General features: G+C 36.5%; 2 protein-coding genes and 1 pseudogene across 7 annotated transcripts in view; 1 reads left to right on the forward strand and 2 right to left on the reverse strand.

Moving 5' to 3' along the window:
• Positions 1–1,238: 1,238 nt before the first annotated feature.
• On the reverse strand, positions 1,239–5,483 carry SERF1B (small EDRK-rich factor 1B). The gene is made up of 3 exons (XM_039870160.1): positions 5,336–5,483; positions 4,444–4,552; positions 1,239–2,198 (listed from the first exon to the last, which is right to left on the reverse strand). The coding sequence occupies exons 1-3, from the start codon at positions 5,340–5,342 to the stop codon at positions 2,126–2,128; spliced, it is 189 nt and encodes a 62-aa protein (XP_039726094.1). The 5' UTR covers positions 5,343–5,483; the 3' UTR covers positions 1,239–2,125.
• A 3,801-nt stretch (positions 5,484–9,284) lies between these two features.
• BDP1 (BDP1 general transcription factor IIIB subunit) overlaps positions 9,285–17,065 on the forward strand; it is a 76,113-nt gene continuing 68,332 nt past the window's right edge. For 3 of the 6 annotated variants that reach the window (XM_039870165.1, XM_039870162.1, XM_039870167.1), the window contains exons 1-6: positions 9,522–9,733; positions 11,832–12,108; positions 12,797–12,906; positions 13,768–13,827; positions 15,258–15,386; positions 16,481–16,614. In XM_039870165.1, coding sequence (XP_039726099.1) covers positions 9,522–9,733; positions 11,832–12,108; positions 12,797–12,906; positions 13,768–13,827; positions 15,258–15,386; positions 16,481–16,614 — 922 coding nt within the window. Of the gene's footprint in view, positions 9,734–11,831; positions 12,109–12,796; positions 12,907–13,767; positions 13,828–15,257; positions 15,387–16,480; positions 16,615–17,065 lie in introns of all 6 variants that reach the window. The other 3 variants (XM_039870161.1, XM_039870164.1, XM_039870166.1) reach the window with 2 other exon arrangements.
• Positions 12,223–12,341, reverse strand: LOC120608342 (uncharacterized; annotated as a pseudogene).

Below are 17,065 nucleotides of genomic sequence, written 5' to 3' on the forward strand. Positions count from 1 at the left end.
GTTAACTGATGAAACTAACCTCAGTGTATCACCTTGGACAGTAGCAGCTGCTCCCTTTTATTTTCAGCAGGACTTAGGAAGATTGCTAATAATAATGTACTACCTCCTGTTAAAGATAATACAAGATAGTATTTTTAATGTCTATAAGGGTGTTCCATGGAGTTTGGTATTTTCCAAATTACACTGTAAAGCTGGCACTACTTCATCTAAATAATTTTATCATGCTTTGGCAACAAGTCAAAGAAATATCTAAAGGGTATATGAATTAGCTTTACTGATTACAATTATTCACCTGTATTTTCCCCTTAATACTTGTAATTAACCAATTCCCCTCTTTAGAAGTTTAGCTATTTTAGTTACACTGCTTAAATATACTACATGAAAAGAAACTAATATGTCAGTGTATTTCAGCAATTATATTTTTCTTCCTCATAGATAATTTTTCTGTCTGGAGTAAATGTCTGGTAGTGTTGAAGTTAAAAATCAAACTCTTTAATAAAGAATTTCTTCAAGTAAATACCAAAAAATTAAAACATTCAGTTTGAATTTAAGTCTTAATAATTAATTACAACCTAGAGATCTTCTTTATCCTAATATCCATGTTCTTTTGGAACTGTAGTTTCCCCTAGATTTACAAGATTTAACTTGTAAAAAAAGTCCAGTTATTCCACTACACAAGATATTTTAAACATGGAAATTATTCATTAAAAAACAAATAAAGGATTTGGCTTAAAGCATAAAAATTTCTTTGTACTTATGGCTTATCGCTTTGTGTAGAAATTTTGGATATAGAATTACAGAAATCAAACCTATAAAGAATTGTTGTGGTACAATCAGACTTCTTTATTATCCTTTTTATTAGAATGTAACTCAAGTTGTTGTAATCCTTTTGTCCTTGTGACTATCATCATATAAAGTTTGAAGACTGAAGTTAACCTAAGAAAGAGAACAAAGCTTCGCTTTAACTGAAAGTCTGTGTTAATATGAAGATAAAAACTCAGGCTAAAAAATTTTATGTTGGCCTCATTTAGTATTAGTTACACTTAGAATTCTATCCTATTTGTGGGTGATACCCTTGGTAAGTGACCTAACACAAGATTACCAGAACCTTAAGGTATTAGGCGAATTCTAGAAAATCTATCCATTAACATAGTGGTAAACATATTAGGTGATCAGTAAAAATTTGTTGAATTGCATGAAGTGAAAAAATCAAGTACTTGAATAATACTTCACAGTTATTTCATTTACTACTCAAAGATATTTTTATTCTTTGCAATAATTATGCATATTTACTTCAGAATAGAACAAGGTCTCAAAACTTAGTTTCTCTAGGTTAACATATTTCCAAATTAATAACCATCATTAAGTCACAAGTGTTTGAAGAGTTTCAGAACAGACTAAAAAATGGCACTTACAACACAGTGACTCTTAATGTAAACAACGTACTGACGTGTCAGTGTAGATCCATCAATTACGACAAACTTACCGTTGTGGTGGGGGATATTCATAATAGGAGAGGCTATGCGTAAGTAAGGGCGGAGGGTATACGGGAAATCTCAATTTTGTTGTAAAACTAATTCTGCTCTAAAAAATAAAGTCTATTAAAAAAAAAGGCACTTATTCCAAAAATGTTAAAGCTATAAGTAAAACTCTTACTGAGACCTTATTTAGTTTATATTCATTTAGTTGCTATTCCAGGTCATTTGTACTATCTATGTAAATTCTTCAAGTAAACCAGCTGACTACAAAGTAAAATCAGATAAATGTATCTTAAATTTTATTATACAATAAATCCTACTTTAAAGATCTACTTTAACAAAGTTTATGACAAAGACTCTAGATTTATGAGATCCTATTATCTGATCACATCACTTTTCTACTAAATTATATACATGCTCACTGTTGATAAAAATAATGTTCACCAATATTTCACATGCATGGTTAGTGTTTTATTCTTTGAAGTATGGTTCTGAAATGCCACACTAAGTCAGGCTGAAAGGTAAAGTTTAAAATAGTTTTATAAGGATATGTTACAACATATGTAATGACTGTTCACTCTGTAAAATCTTGATCATAGAGCTGATGATAAACCTAGTTCGCAGTAGCACCATTTTCCAAATAGTCATCATTTTTCTCTTGTCTGCATAGACTTCTTCTCATTAGCTGCCTTTTGCTTTTGTTGCATGATCTCAGAGTCCCTATAATGGGAGAAAAGGCTATCAGTTTTTACAGAAAAGCTGATTATGTTCTCAGTTGTTTTCTGTATACAACCCATTCGGTATTAGAAGACAATTTAAAAGAAGATATAAACATTTATGTCTTTCCATTTTCATGGATAGGACAGCATGAGAAAGTAAAGAATAGAAAGGCTTTGAAGTAAGATTATTTTGAATACTATCTCCACTGTTATCATGACCTTGGCAAATAACCTCAAAGCTCTTTCAAAATCAGAGCAATACATATCAGGGTTGTTCTGAGGAATAGTTACGTATTATATATATATATAACACATAATATAAATATATATATATATAAGCATCCCACATTAGCTAGCTATATGCAGAAATAATGGCAATTACTCTTTGTTGTCAACAAAGTTAATTCACTAAACTTTTTCCTGAAAAAGGGGAATTTAAGAAGTCTCTTAGATATCCTAACTGGCACCTAGGATTAGGATATAGATGTTACGAAACAATTCAGTTTCTTACAAGCCAAAAAACCCAAAAGCTAGTGATTAAAAATGTATTACACTAAAGAAAAGCAGGATATTCAGGGCATTTTCTTAATCCTTTCTGTCTCTGGCTGAGCTCCGCATGCCATATTGTGTGAACTACAAGCAGACTACCTGGGGTAGATGGTCCATGAGATCTATATTAAAAATATATACATATTAAATGGCTATGTATTCAACACCTACTATGTACCAGGTACTTTACTGGCTCTCAATTAAGTCTCACAACAACTCTGAGTAGTTAGCCCCACATTTCAGATTTAAAAAAAAAAATTAAAGGCTTAGAGCCAAGTAATTTGCCTCAAATCGCATGAAAACCAAGGTTTGTCCAATTTCAAAGTCCAGGCTCTTTCCTATCTTGTTATTGCATAGATTTAGTATATTTTAATTCAAGATAAGTAGCTCTGTTCATGACAGTAAGACGTTTCTGCAAAGCCAATAGCAAAAACAAGGAATGAGAAGGAAAACAAGACAGCTACAAAGAAATGAGGTATCATAGAAAATAGTGATAGTTTTGTTTAAAATCAAGCTCTGCTGTGTTTGTTCTATGACCTTAGTATTGTTACTGAGGTTCAGAGCCTCAGTTTCCTATTTATGCATTGAGCAGGACTGTGATAAATAGAGATAATACACATAGAACACCTACCACCGAACTTTATCAGAAGTGGGAATTTATTAAACAGTAGTTATTACTGAGGCAAGCTAGACTAGCTTCTCTAATAAAAATACTATTTCAGGGTGATCTGTATCACTTTCACTTTAACCCCAATGTGCGCAAACAGAAAGTTAAACAAAGCTTATCATTTTAATAATGTCATAGAAAGAAAGTTTGAAATGATAGTTAAGGGCTTCCACCTCACTGAATAATGATTAACTCTGGCTGCACATCAGAATCACCTGAGGAGCTTTTTTAAAGTCAGGTTTAACTTAAGATACAATAAAATTTACCTTCAGCACCTTTTAATGCTCAACTCCAGGCCAATTAAATCAGGACTAGGTATAGCACACAGACTTGAGTAGATGGCAAGTTTCCCCAGGTGGTTCTAATGTGTAGGCAGGCTTAAAGACCACAGAGAAGTCACACTGAAGCACATGTAGTCAATTACTCACTTGACTTCCAAATTCCACGTGGACAACAAAATTTGATTTTAGAATAAAATTTAACTTTTTTAAAAACATGAATGCATTTTACTTAAGCTGTTTTTCAAAGCATTTCTGTAGTTGTATTATTTCTCACATATAGTCTTATACTGAGGCTGTGTACTTGCATTCTTTACAACTCAATGGATCTTCAGAAGTCAATATAGCTACATATACTATACTTTTTGTGTCTCTTTCTAACAGTTATCACTATAATAGTGTCACTTGTCATCCAGACGAGTTTGGGTAGAATGTATTCTTTGAAATGTTGTATCTCTAGTACCTAACAGTTGACTATATGGAAGGTGTTCGATTATTTTTGCTAAATAAAGTTCTTATGGTTCTCTGAGATTCTCTGAAAGACAAATTATAGCTTGAGAGCTTTAAATTCTTCGTCCATAGGTTGGGATGGTAACTACCCCAAATAGTTTTCGTATGCCTGGCACACAACAGATACTCAACTGGTATCCTTTCTTGCAGGTTATGCCTAGTTTTACCAAGATTTAAAAAATGCTTTCCATTCCCCAAAATGAAAACTTCAGCGACCTGAGAATATCATTAGTATCACTGACCTCTGCTTTCTCTGAGAGGTACTCAAGCTGTCATCTTTTCTTTTTCCCTTGCTAATTTCCTGAGATTTTTTCATGTTTTTCTGGCGGGCAAGTTCTCGTTGATTTCCACCTACAAAGAGAAAGTCATGTTCTTTTCCCATGTCCAAAACTATTAATTCCATTATAAGGCTCTTATTTAGAAGTATCTTAAGTTTGCTTTTTAATAGATAAGCCAGAAGAGTACTGGAACTGAATGGTGTTCCCGGATCTGACCACCAGGAGGAACCTTACAGGTAAACACTTAAGGTCTTAAGAGTATTATCATACCGATCAAGGCGTTAACTGGCTGTAAATACCAGATCTCTTAAAAAGGGAATTCCAATCGTCTGTATACATGGGCCAGAATTCCAAAATAAGTCCTGGCTTTTGAGGGGTGTGCGTGGAGAGATTCACAGATCACACCTCGCACAAGTTGGCCCACCACAATCCAACTGTTAAGCAAGCAAATACCGATGCTTGTGAAACATGACCTGCGAGGGCCAAACAAAAGAACTAGGGACAAGACTCAGTCGGAGCTCCCAGTTTTTATTAGGCCTTATGATTTTAAGCACCAGCTACAAGTCACCTCCAAACCAGGACCCCTCCTGGGGCTGCCTCCACACACCTCACCTCTGGAGAGCTGTTCTTTACTATGTAAACTCGCACCTGAGGTGCAGACATCTGTCGGACCTTTCAAGCCGGACGGGAGCCAACCGTCCCTCATTCTCAGCTGATTGAAGCTGGGTCCCCGCTCCGCTGGACCGATGGGCATACACTAGCTAGCCCCCGCCTCCCGGCCAAACGCGCCCGGGTGATCCGTTGAGTTCTTCGCCCAACGATCCCCTCCGCATCATCCACCCGTCCGCACACTCACGGGCCATGCTGACCGCCGGACCGAGCCTGGAAGAGAGCGACTCGGAAAAGCAACGGCTTCGTCGCACACTTTGCGGCGGTCCCCACCACTGGTTCTAGAAGGCTGAGCCCGCGCCGGCCCTCGGTGGGGCGACGCCTCTATTCAGTCCACCGCCCCGCCCCCTGAGACCAGACCACAGCGGCCGGCGTGGCCAGCGAGCGACTGCGCGTGCGCTGCTGGGCGGGCGGGGCAGACCTCAGCGCTCGCCGATTAGTCGGCGCTCTGGACCCTTTTGCCAGGCAACTTTGGTACAGTCCAGAAAGCAGGTCCTCTGACATAGGAAGGAGTAGGCGTGTGTGAATATTCCCCGCCGTGTACCGGGCACTGGGGCTTGACCATCCCTCACTTTTGGGTAACAAAAACAAACGCTCCAATTCTAACATTCTGACAAAGAACGCTAGCTTTCTTCACCCCTTTCAGCGGCGGGAAGAGGAGAAATGTCAGACAACAGATTGAGGGTTAACTGCCAAATGCAGTGTCCGCCCTTTACTAATTTCCTTCCTATTCTCACACCAACCCGAGAACAATGAAGGTAGGCAGGCTTCATTGCTCTCACTACTCAAGAGGAGACTGAGACTCATACCAGAATCTACTGACTTAACAGGTAGGGACTGGTAGAAGTGAGATAAAGATTTAAGACGGACTCTAAAGTCTGTTCATTTCCCATCTTATCCCACTGCCCCTGCCATGGTCGACGATACTTCATGAATTTTAGGTTAATGGCTCTGCTTGGATTGTGTGAAGGGGAAAGGATGCCAGGGCATGCGGTCTTGCCATGCATTCAGAATAAGCCAGAATAACCTTGGAACCTATGTTAAAGCTGTGGAGCATCTGCCATTGCTAGAAACAGACTTGTAAAGATGCTTGATGGCTCATTTGGTTGATACCTATTTTTTTCATCTATTCCGCTAATCATTACAAACTAAGAAATGTGTAGAGTTAGTCTGGACACCCTAAAATTACCCTATTTATAAAAGCTTTTATTCTGGAAAATTTCAAACATATACAAAAGCATAGAAAATACTTCAATGGACCCCAAGTATACATGACCAAGCTTCACTAATTCTTATTTTACCTCATAAAAATCGCCTATTTTAGAGAAGGTAGGAGAACGTGGTGAAGACTGAGAGTTCTGGAGATGTCTGGGTTGAAAGCCCAATTCTACCAATGAATAGCTGTGTGAGCTTGGACACGTTATTTCATTGCATTAAAGCTTCCTTGCCAATGGGGAGGTAGTTGTACCTTCATTAATTGAATTAATATATATGAAGCACTAAAGTGCTCAGCATACAATAGCATTCAATAATGAAGCTCTTATTGTCATTTCAATCTCAGAGCCTTGCATGCTTAGTCTTTTTAGGCACCACCTCTCCTCAATACAGTTTGCATGTCAGGTGTCCGCACTTAGCAAACCTGTTCTGGAGTAATTTGAGCTGGGGGGGAAAGATTGACTTTCTGGCCAGGCTTTTTTTTTTTAGAGACAAAGAGATCAGTTAAAGAAGGAGGGAGAGAAGGAATTTAGAATTGAAAGGTTAAGTGGCAGAGTTCTTGTTTCTTTATGTGGTCTTAATTTACAGTCTAATTGAGCTTTTTCTTTGCAGCTGAAAATATAGTTTTTGAGTTGTAGGGATACACATGATGTACACCATGTACATGAGGAATGTTGGATATATCTGCCAGAAAAAGCTGGAGAATTTTAAAATTACTGCGATGCCATTAAGAATTTACAGATTCAGGTGTGTAACAAATATATTACAACTTTATATTTAACAATAAAATCAAATCTGACTCTTCCTAATGTAGGGAGGAGGCAAGAGAACCAAAATGTTAAATCAAGCTATATTCAGAGACTGCAATATGCTGATCAATCCTGCAGCCAGACCACGAGGAAACCTGCAGAAAAAAGGAAGATTTCTGCTTAATGGGATTGCTAACAACCCATTTCCCCACACCCTGAAGGGAAAACAGGAAAAGTGGAGTATTTAAGTGGTGCCCTACACAAAATGAAATCGTTCATTCTCTGTGGGGAACCTATGGATCATAGGCTGAGAATTGCCAGCAAGACTTTCATGCTACATACCCCCATCTTTCCTCACTGTAAGTCCATATCAAAGGAAAATGAGTAAACAAAGTCTTTTAACTGTAAAACAGGAACTAAAGATTGACATATAAACTGGATTCCCTGACACTCAGGGCTTTTTCTTTTGTCTAGGTTTTTTTTGTCTTTGCTTTCTCTTTTCTTTGCTTTTCTTCTTCTCTAATAAACTTTTCTTTTGACTCTAACTTTGGCATGTGTTTGAATTCTTTCTTATGCTCCATCAAGAGCCTTCTCAGTGCAGGGCTTGAGTTTCCCCCCACTGCCCACTCAGGGGTCTTTGCCCTGTCCTGCATCATTCCCATCCCTTTACTAAGGGGAAATTAAATCTTACTCATTGACTTCCTTACCTACAGAATTGTGGGAATACCCTAGACTCTTAGGTGGAAAGGAACATTTGGGGAAAGGCCTTGTGTCTTCAATTTATACCAGGATATGTTGTCCAAAGCTATATGGTTCTGGCAGCTCTAGGTTTCCTGAGACATCTTCAGCAGGGGTTTGTCAAAATCCTGAGTGTCTTTAGGTGTATCTGAGGTCCTGTTTCTTCCACAGAATACTGAAGAAAGCCCACAGAACCCACGGACCTCCATTCTCTTCTTAGTCTTGGAGAAATTTCTTTTCTGTGCTTTCAGCTTTGCTCTCCTATTCTCAAAAGCATGTGTCTCTCTTTCTCCCTCTGGTTGACCTAGTAATCTCTTAAGTAAGTTCAGGATTTTATTCCTTTGACATTTTGTTATTAATGTAGCAGGCCATTCTTGTAGAATCCTTTTCTCCTTCCAAGAAGGCAGTCGGGCCTTTGTGTTTCCATGAGTCAGGGGATTTTTTTTTTTTAAATGACTACGGCACCTAGTATTCCAATGTTGTCTCCCATGCAAGTACTAAGCAGGCCTGATCCTGCTTAGCTTCCGAGATCAGACGATATCTCGGGGTGGCATGACCCTAGATGAGTCAGGGGATTTGTATTGCAGGTTCAAACATGACCCATACTCTGTAGAGCCAAACTCAGCTCCGGCCATTTTCTTCCATCATAGAAGCCTTCTCTAATTATCCTACCTTAAGTAAGCCAGCCTCCTATTAATCTCTCATATTACCCTTTATATTTCTGTTATGGCATGTAATACATTGTTAAAGTATCTTGTTCATTTGTTTCTTTTGTATTCTTCTCAACCCAGAATGTCTTATTACTCTACTGCTACCTCCTAAGGCAGATTAAGAATACTCACACTAATTTACAAAGTTTTAACTATAGTAATTGTTGAACAGGTAATACATTCACATTAAAAGTTACACAACCATATGCAGTGAATGGTCTTCCATGACATGTTTCCCAGAAACCCAATACCCCACCTAGGAAGTAACTAGTTTCAGTTTCTAATCTATGTTCTCATCAATTTAGAATTTCTAAGCCCTGGGGATGTGCTGGTGAACAGGCACTGCTCTAAAGGTCCCTCTGAAAACAAAATCGGCCAGCAATTTTATTTATTTATTTATTGGCGGCAGGGAAGCAGCAGCTGTTGTGGCTTTGAACATGGTTGTTAATATCACTCTTGCATGGTGACTTCTGCCCAAAACAGCGCTTGGCCAGCGATTTTAATAGTTCTCATAAAATTTTGGGTCGAGGAGTTAACTACCTTCTTCCCCGCTTTTCAATAACTCTTAAGGACACCTGTAGAGGGGAGAGCCCACCGCCTTGCGTCTCTATTTCCGGTTCTCAGGTAACTCAGACTCTGTAGTTTGACAGTTACCATGGCTTCGGCGATGTGCGTCTTACGTCATTCCGCGGCGCTCACTGATGACGCAGTTAGTTCAGGCGCCCTCTGAGGGCGGGGAGCAAGGTGTACCGGGGAAACTGAGTGTGGCAGGGTCATGAAGAAGAGGCGGCGGCGGGAGGCAGGAGGCGGCGGCGGAGGCGTGAAACTGCGGTAGCTGCCTGCTGGACTGGCTAGTGGCTTGTGGGAAGGGCGTAGTTACTAATCCCCTCTCCGGGCAGCGGCCGGGGCTCGGGGCTGAGAGCGGCCTTGGGGCCGCCTCCCCGGGCCCCGTGGCTCCGCCATGTTCCGCAGGGCACGCCTTAGCGTGAAGCCGAATGTCAGGCCTGGGGCAGGTGCCAGGACCTCCACTGCCCCCAATCCCCAACGTGGACAAGAGGCTCCCAGGCCGCCGGAGCCTGCAGTGGCTTCTTCCTCGAAGCCAGCGGAGCCTCCAGATGTGCCCTCGGTGGATTTCGGGGGAGCGGAGCCCCAAGAAGAGGCTCCCAGGAGGAGGTAAATGCTTGAAGATGGGAGCATTTTTATCTGCTCCACCTTTCCGGGTCTGTGTATTGGAAGCTGAGCAGATGAACTTTATCGTATGAGTAACTCCGTCGCTTGCACTAAGTCTTACAGTTGAGGCCGGATAAACTCACTGCAAACTGTAGTTTGTCCCTTTGACCACAGGGTATGGCAAATATGGAATTTGTTATGATATGTAGATTGTTGGGGAGGGGACCATATCTTAAGTGGTCGTGGGAGGAATCCAGATGTAACAGTCTTGAAGAATATCCATACGTGGTGCTATTCATTAGAAAATTTAGGTTACTGTAGTTTTTTTTTAAATTTTGAAAACATTTATTTTTAAAAGAAGACTAGTGTTACTTTGGTCCTGCTGATTTATGTCAGGGAAAGAAGGTCTGGGTACTTGCTTTGATTTGAGAGTGTGTTCCTTTAACATAGTGACCATGTTTTCTGATTTGTCATGTATCGCATTTGGATTCAGGATTGTTATACAGAATTTAACAATTTGGTAGATTTTGCCCAGGCAGAAGTTACTCATCTGTAAAATGTGGATAATATTACCTACTTTGGAGAATTATTGTGGAGATTAGAGATAACTGATATAAACCATATTGCACAGGGCATGGCAGAATAGTTGCTTACAAAAAGTTATTTGTTTAAAATAAAGGTGATGGAGCAAAGTAATTAAGGACATGTCAGGCTAATGCCTGTTTCTGCACTATGTATGTGAGGAAAACAATAAAAGCCAACCCTATTGAATGACAGTGAAATAGTATAAATTCTGTTTATGCTGTGACTTGAAGGTAAAATTTTATTCCTTTGTTTTTGACTCTACTTCCTAGGCTGGCCTGAACTGGTGCTGGGTGTAGTGTGTTATTTTGCTAGCTTAACGATGCTAAGTAATTTCCAAGTTTCTTACATGAATTTGTTTCAAAATTCCTCCCCAAAATGGAGTTACAAATACCAATCACTGTTAAAGTTTGCAGAGATCCTTTTAACTATATGTAATGCATGATGATTGATAATTTAATAAATTATTAAGAGTCTATAGTCTTGACATTTAAGCTGGAGGATATTTAATTCTTAGAGTTGACATTTAGGGAGTACACTTTATCGTTTTTTTTCTTTTCTGTGTGTCAGTCTTTCTTAGTTGCAAAAATCTATAGAGTTTGTGTTCTATCCTTGTGCATTCAACATAATTAGGCAAAATGCAGATGGTGCATATGTCACATGATAAGGCCTGAGATGAGAAATCAAACTGGAGACTTTTTGGAAAAAGTATACTATAGATTTAGGCATTTTTCCTTTATATTAAAATAACTGCAACATAAGAAAAAAGTAGACTGTTTTTAATTCTTGACTTATACCCTCTTTCTTTTTGACTTAACTTGCTTTCAGGCCATTCTTGTAATATTTATATCCAATCTGAACTATATCTAATATGTGATTTAGAGTGACTGAGCACTTTTTCTGACTGAGGAGTTTAATAGCTGTATGAGTAGAGGTGTGCCTGACAAAAGATAAATGATTTCTGCCTCAAATAGAATTTGGTTTGATTAATGTAGCTAAATGTATATATTCAAATATTGCAATACAAATATTTCAGAGATTTAAAATTTTATATGTTTAGTTTGACTGCTCTCAGGTCGATAATTAAAGTAAAATGCCGATGATTTAGATCAGTTTTGGAGGACATGAGTATAGATTATAAACTTAATATAAAAAAACTCAGTTATGTAGTGATTAAAATTTGGCTAATTAAGCTTTGTTCCTGTAAGTTAGGGGTTTTTTTGTATTTTTTTTTGTTGTTTTTTGAGGGACCTGGCATGACATAAAATGATGTGCTCTAATGTGCTTAAGGACTTGAAGTTTGAAAAGATGAACAGTCTTCATTACAGATCTATTAAAAAAGATTTACTACATCAAAATATTTATTGCAACCTCTGTCATAATGAACATATATCTCTAGTCATTGATATTTTTAGTAATGAGATCTTACTGTTTTGGATTTTTAACTGGTAGTTTTTAAAACTAAAATATTTAAAGGAATATCTGTGATGCTTTATTTTTTCTTTTTGAATTTCAACAGTGATGAAAAGACTGATGGTGAGAATGATGTTGGAGAATCCAATAAATCTTCCTCTACTGTTTCACAGAGAAGAAAGCGAATATCAAGTACTTCTACAGTGGTTAAGCCTAGCGTCAGTGTTCCTTCAGAACCTCATCCCTTATCTACAGTTAATCAAGAAGATTCACAGCCAAACCCCATTCCAACAAAAGAGAAACAGCCATGCTCAGACAGATACCGAATATATAAAGCCCAAAAACTGAGAGAAATGTTAAAAGAAGAATTAAGAAAAGAGAAGGTAAGAGAAAAATCAGAATTTTGACTGTTTCTTGCTAGATTTCTGTTTTATGTGAGTCAGGCATCATTTAGAGACAAAATAAGCGTAAGCATCTGTAGCATTTTTTTTTTTTAAAGCCTATAGCACTTGGTATTCCTAGGTGTTCTCTCATCCAACTACTGACCAAGCCCAGCCCTGCTTAGCTTCCAAGATCAGATGAGATCATGCACGTTCAGGGTGGCATGGCCGTAGACTATGTAGCATTTTTATGGGGGAGTAAAACCAAATAACGTCCCTTGTGTTAATAGAGTATCCCCTTTTAACAGAATAATTTAGAAGCACTGTGGACTTAAGCTATTATTTCCGTGATATTAACTTTTATATATTTTATTCATTATCTGTCATTGTTTTTGGTGAAGGTCACAAATAGAAGTTTCACACACACTGAGCATGATTTTATACACTGGGTTTTTGTCCAGTCCCAGTCACTTTAGTTTTTAAAATTCCTTAACGTGCTGCAACTTTTTAATGTTCAATTTATAAGGTTTTCCCTAAGAGTAGGCATAATTGTGGTAGGAGTAATATTCAGGAACTTGCAACGAATGCAAAAATGGGCTGTATATTTGAATATAGCACATTTGAAATTCTATATTTATAAAATAAAAGTGGATCTTTGTGTGTGTGTTTGTGTGTGTATATATGTATCTAGAAGCAATGGAAAAACAAGTATGCCATAAATGAAAGCCAGAGGCCACCAGATCGTTCAAAGATGACTATGAGAGACTTCATATATTACCTGCCAGATAGCAATCCAATGATGTAAGTAAACTTTATTTGTTTCATTTTTCTTTGAGTATGTAGTGATTTAAATGTCATTTTTAGAGTACAGTTTCATATTTTCCAAAAACATGTTGATAAAATTTATAGCATACCTGATGTCTTTTTAAATAGGATTTTACAACATAAATTAGTGGTATTTCAAGTAACTGTTTTCTTGGGATGAAAAATGATGCCCTTCACCTCTGAGATTAAAAATAAGTTTTCTTTTTTATATTATAAAGATGTAGTAAAAATAACCAAACTTTTTTCTAATCATGACTGTAATTTTTATTTCTTGTATAGTATAACCTGATCTAAAGGGGTGATCTAATTTTTATGCTCTTTTAATTAAATGCAGTGGCACTTGATTAACAAATCCTCCAAGAACAAAGCTTCTTTAATCAAAGTTAGCCTGGAGAAGCAGAGGGTTTATGATAAATCTCATATTTGTGGTGTTGAAGGTTTAGCCAGTGGATGTAGGAGTAGTGGCATATTTTCAGTACAGCCTTTTTCAGGTTCACTAGGGCGTTGGCCTAGTCGAAGAAAGGCCAGAAACGGAGGTTTTGATTTGCTTGACAAGCCACTAGGTTGCTTCATGATTCAGACTGGGAGCCTCCCTTTATTGAGGAATTAGAGGGTAAGAGAGTTCCCTGCGTAGGGCCTAACAAATTATTTATACTTGATGATAAAAGTTTTTGACTGAAAAATTGACTGTTGAGACAAACCATCATTAATAGTAGTGTTATGGTATATCATTAAAAAAATGCAAATTAAAATAATTTCCTTCTTGCCTATACATAGAATTGACAAAATATAAATTAACTATTTATTAAAAAGTTTTCTGTTATTCGCGGTTAATAGTTCTTCACTGGAGCAAGAAAAGAAAACTGAAAAATCATTGACACCAATCCAGATGAGAGAGTAAGCATTTTATCTCACTCTTTTTTGAATATATTCTGGTGTGGGTACATTTTTTTAAAAAGTGAAATCAAGTGATACTTCCTTTTGTAGTTAAATTTCATGTGATAGGAAATTTTAAATAGAATCACTAACAAGAATAAAAGTTGCTGTCTGATTAAATTGGTAAGCAATCCCTACACTGTTTGTGTATTACATATATAAATGACCAATGTTATGATTTTAAATGAAAGCTTTTATAATTAAAAGGGGTTTTGTTTTGCTTTAGAATAGTAATATATTCACATAGCACACAATTCAAAAGGAACAAAAGTGTACTGAGAAAAAGTCTTCCAACTCTGTTTTTCTGCCATCTTGTTCCTCTCCCTGCAGGCAACAAATGTTACTAATTTTTTAGTGTATCATTCTAGGTCTAGCCTATGTTTATTTAAACAAACATGTATATAGTACCCTTCCTTTCTCTTCCTTTTCCTTCCCTCCCCTCCTCTGCCCTCCTTTCTCTTTTTCTTCCCCCTTTTATCCCTTTTCCTTTCCCTTTCTTGTCCCTTTCTTAGCATTCTATGTAGGGTGTCCTGTAGTATGTGTAGTTTTGATGTCACTAGAGAGTTTTTTCTTGCAAGCTCCCTGTTGCCTTCCACATTGCACTGTCATGATGGTATCCAAAGAAATCCCTCCAAGAGATCTCTTAGGAAGTTATTGTAGCCTTGTAATTCAAGGTGGGGGATTATGGCAAATTAGCAGAAATATTGGGATTTTCTGGTTGTTACTTCAAGGTTTATTAAGTAATGATTACTGTTTTACTTGAAGTTTACATTGTTTTAAAACAGAATCTCAAGCTTTACAAATCAGTTACGTTTTTTATAGATTTATAAGTTATATTTGTTTCAATAAAACCTTAAGGAGACAGTGTAATTAAATGGAAAGTATGTGGGACTTGGAGTCGTTATTGGACTTGGAGTCGTTATTTGGAAAACTGTTTGGCTCTTGCTGTACACTTACTGTTGTGTAATCTACAGCAAAAGTTACTTATCTTCAAGCCTCAAATGAGTATGAAAATACTCAATCCTCAAGGATTGTTCTAAAGAGTTAATAAAATGATCTGGAAACTAGTACTATACAAATGTGAGAGTTATTTTTTGTTAACTGTATAATACCTGGATGGTTTACTCTGATAGTCAATTGAGATAGAAAAGATGAGCATTTATTTCTCTTTATTTTCAAAGAAAATAAAGGCTTCTTATTAAATGCTCCCAGATAAAATTTGAGAAAATCTTATAACTATGTCTTTAACAACACATAGTATTTTCAATTAGGTTATAGGGAAAATTAGAAATAGATAAAATGTTGGATTTCCAATAATTTACTTTAGAAGTTCATAGTAGTCAGAAGCATTTCTCATGGGTATATGAATTAACTATGTTTACATATGGTAGGCAAGAAGGTAAGAGTACTCCTGATACTGAAGATAATGAAGAATTAGAAGAAGACCTGGATGATGGCCCATTGCTGGTTCCCCGAGTAAAAGTGGCAGAAGATGGTTCTATAATTTTGGATGAAGAAAGGTAAAAAAAGAGAGAGATGTGGTGTCATAAGAACTAAAGTGCTTTGTCTAATGAGAAAGATTGAGTTTCTGTATCTGTTATTGTCACTTAGACAACAATGTTTATATTTGCATAATGGATATTGTAAATAGATATGTTAGATTCTTTTCTAATTTTTAGCAATTTTTATAGCTTCATATTTTGTATGAGAAGATGGTACTCCTGACCTATAATCCATTAACTTACCACCATTGTTTTACTAACTTTACTGGTAATTGGAATGAGTTGTTGCGCTAATCTCATGCTGTCCTCCACTGAAGATAGATTTCAAAAATTGACTCAGTCTTGAAGTCAGTATTCAAGTTTTCATGCTATTAACTAATACCATATTCTAATGTATGATGATAACTAAAGATACAGTGAAATACAGGTTTAGCATTTTCTGAGTTTTGTTATGGTGAGGTTTAATTCTCTTCCTGGTTCATTTTCTCATGATATTAGATTTCTCAAATATGGCATTGTCTTTCCAAAGTATATATATATTTTTAAAAGAAGATAGTTTGGTAAAGAAATAAAAAAGAGGGATGGGAAGTTCCGACAGTTTAATTAATAAAAAAAATCATAGCATATAAGTTCTGTGATAATTAAACATAAATGTAATACTGTCAGTAATTGTTTTTCCATGTTTTCCATTATTTTGTGATGATTTTACTGGATTAAGTAGTTAAAAGCATGTTTAACTGCTTTGTGTGCAGGAATGTAAAACATAAATATGTTTCTTAGTATCTCTTGTTGGGTTTAGCATAAGATAATATGCATTAAAGGAGACATGCAGAAGTCAGTAAAACAAATGTTTTAGGTGGTCCAAAGATATTTTCTTAATTTTATATTGCTTTTAAAGATGAAAAAAAAGTTGGCATTTATTTTACTGCTTGGCAATCACATTTTAAGTAACAGTGAGCGGTTTCTTAGAAACTATGCATACCTCAAATGTATATTATACTTTTGATGACTCTGCCATGATGAGTTTCAAAATATCACTATTCAGATATCATTTACTATTTGTTTCATTCCTGTTTTTAGTGTGGATCTATTTAAAAATGTGTTTCTTTCAGTTTAACTGTAGAAGTTTTAAGGACAAAAGGTCCCTGTGTTGTTGAGGAAAATGACCCCATATTTGAGCGTGGTTCTACAACTACATATTCAAGCTTTAGGAAAAACTATTACTCTAAACCATGGTCAAATAAAGGTAACTGATTTTCATTTTAAATTGTGTAGGTCATTTATTTGAAGTTGAAGTGAAATATTTTCTGAATTAAACCAGGTCTCTTCTAAGTAAATAAAGTGCAAACTACTATGTTATTTTTTCTTTAGCTAATTTTATTGGTACTTTCCCCCCTCCCCCCACCATGGAACTATATCTCTGACTTTATCTTAAAAATCTTTTTTAGAAATTAGCATTATGGTCATTTTGGCTGGGAATATTTTTATCAAATGCCTGTACAACAAATACTGCTTTAATGAAAAATTAACAATATTTATAATGTTTGTAATGCTTATAATAATATTCTACCTCAGATAGTATTGCACAATAAAGTTTCTAAAAGTAAAGATTATGCTGTTAAAATATATAATACTTGTTGCATACTGTTGCTTATTTTTTATTATTGAAATAATACAGTTTTGGGAAAAAAATTCAA

Source organism: Pteropus medius, unplaced genomic scaffold (genome assembly GCF_902729225.1).
Source record: "Pteropus medius unplaced genomic scaffold, Ma_sr-lr_union100, whole genome shotgun sequence".
Classification (NCBI taxonomy): Eukaryota; Metazoa; Chordata; class Mammalia; order Chiroptera; family Pteropodidae; genus Pteropus; species Pteropus medius.

Coding starts and splice junctions, on each gene's coding strand:
- SERF1B (XM_039870160.1), bottom strand. Junction 2,199..4,443: donor ACCTCTCAGAGAAAGCAGAG/GTCAGTGATACT, acceptor CTCCCATTATAG/GGACTCTGAGATCATGCAAC.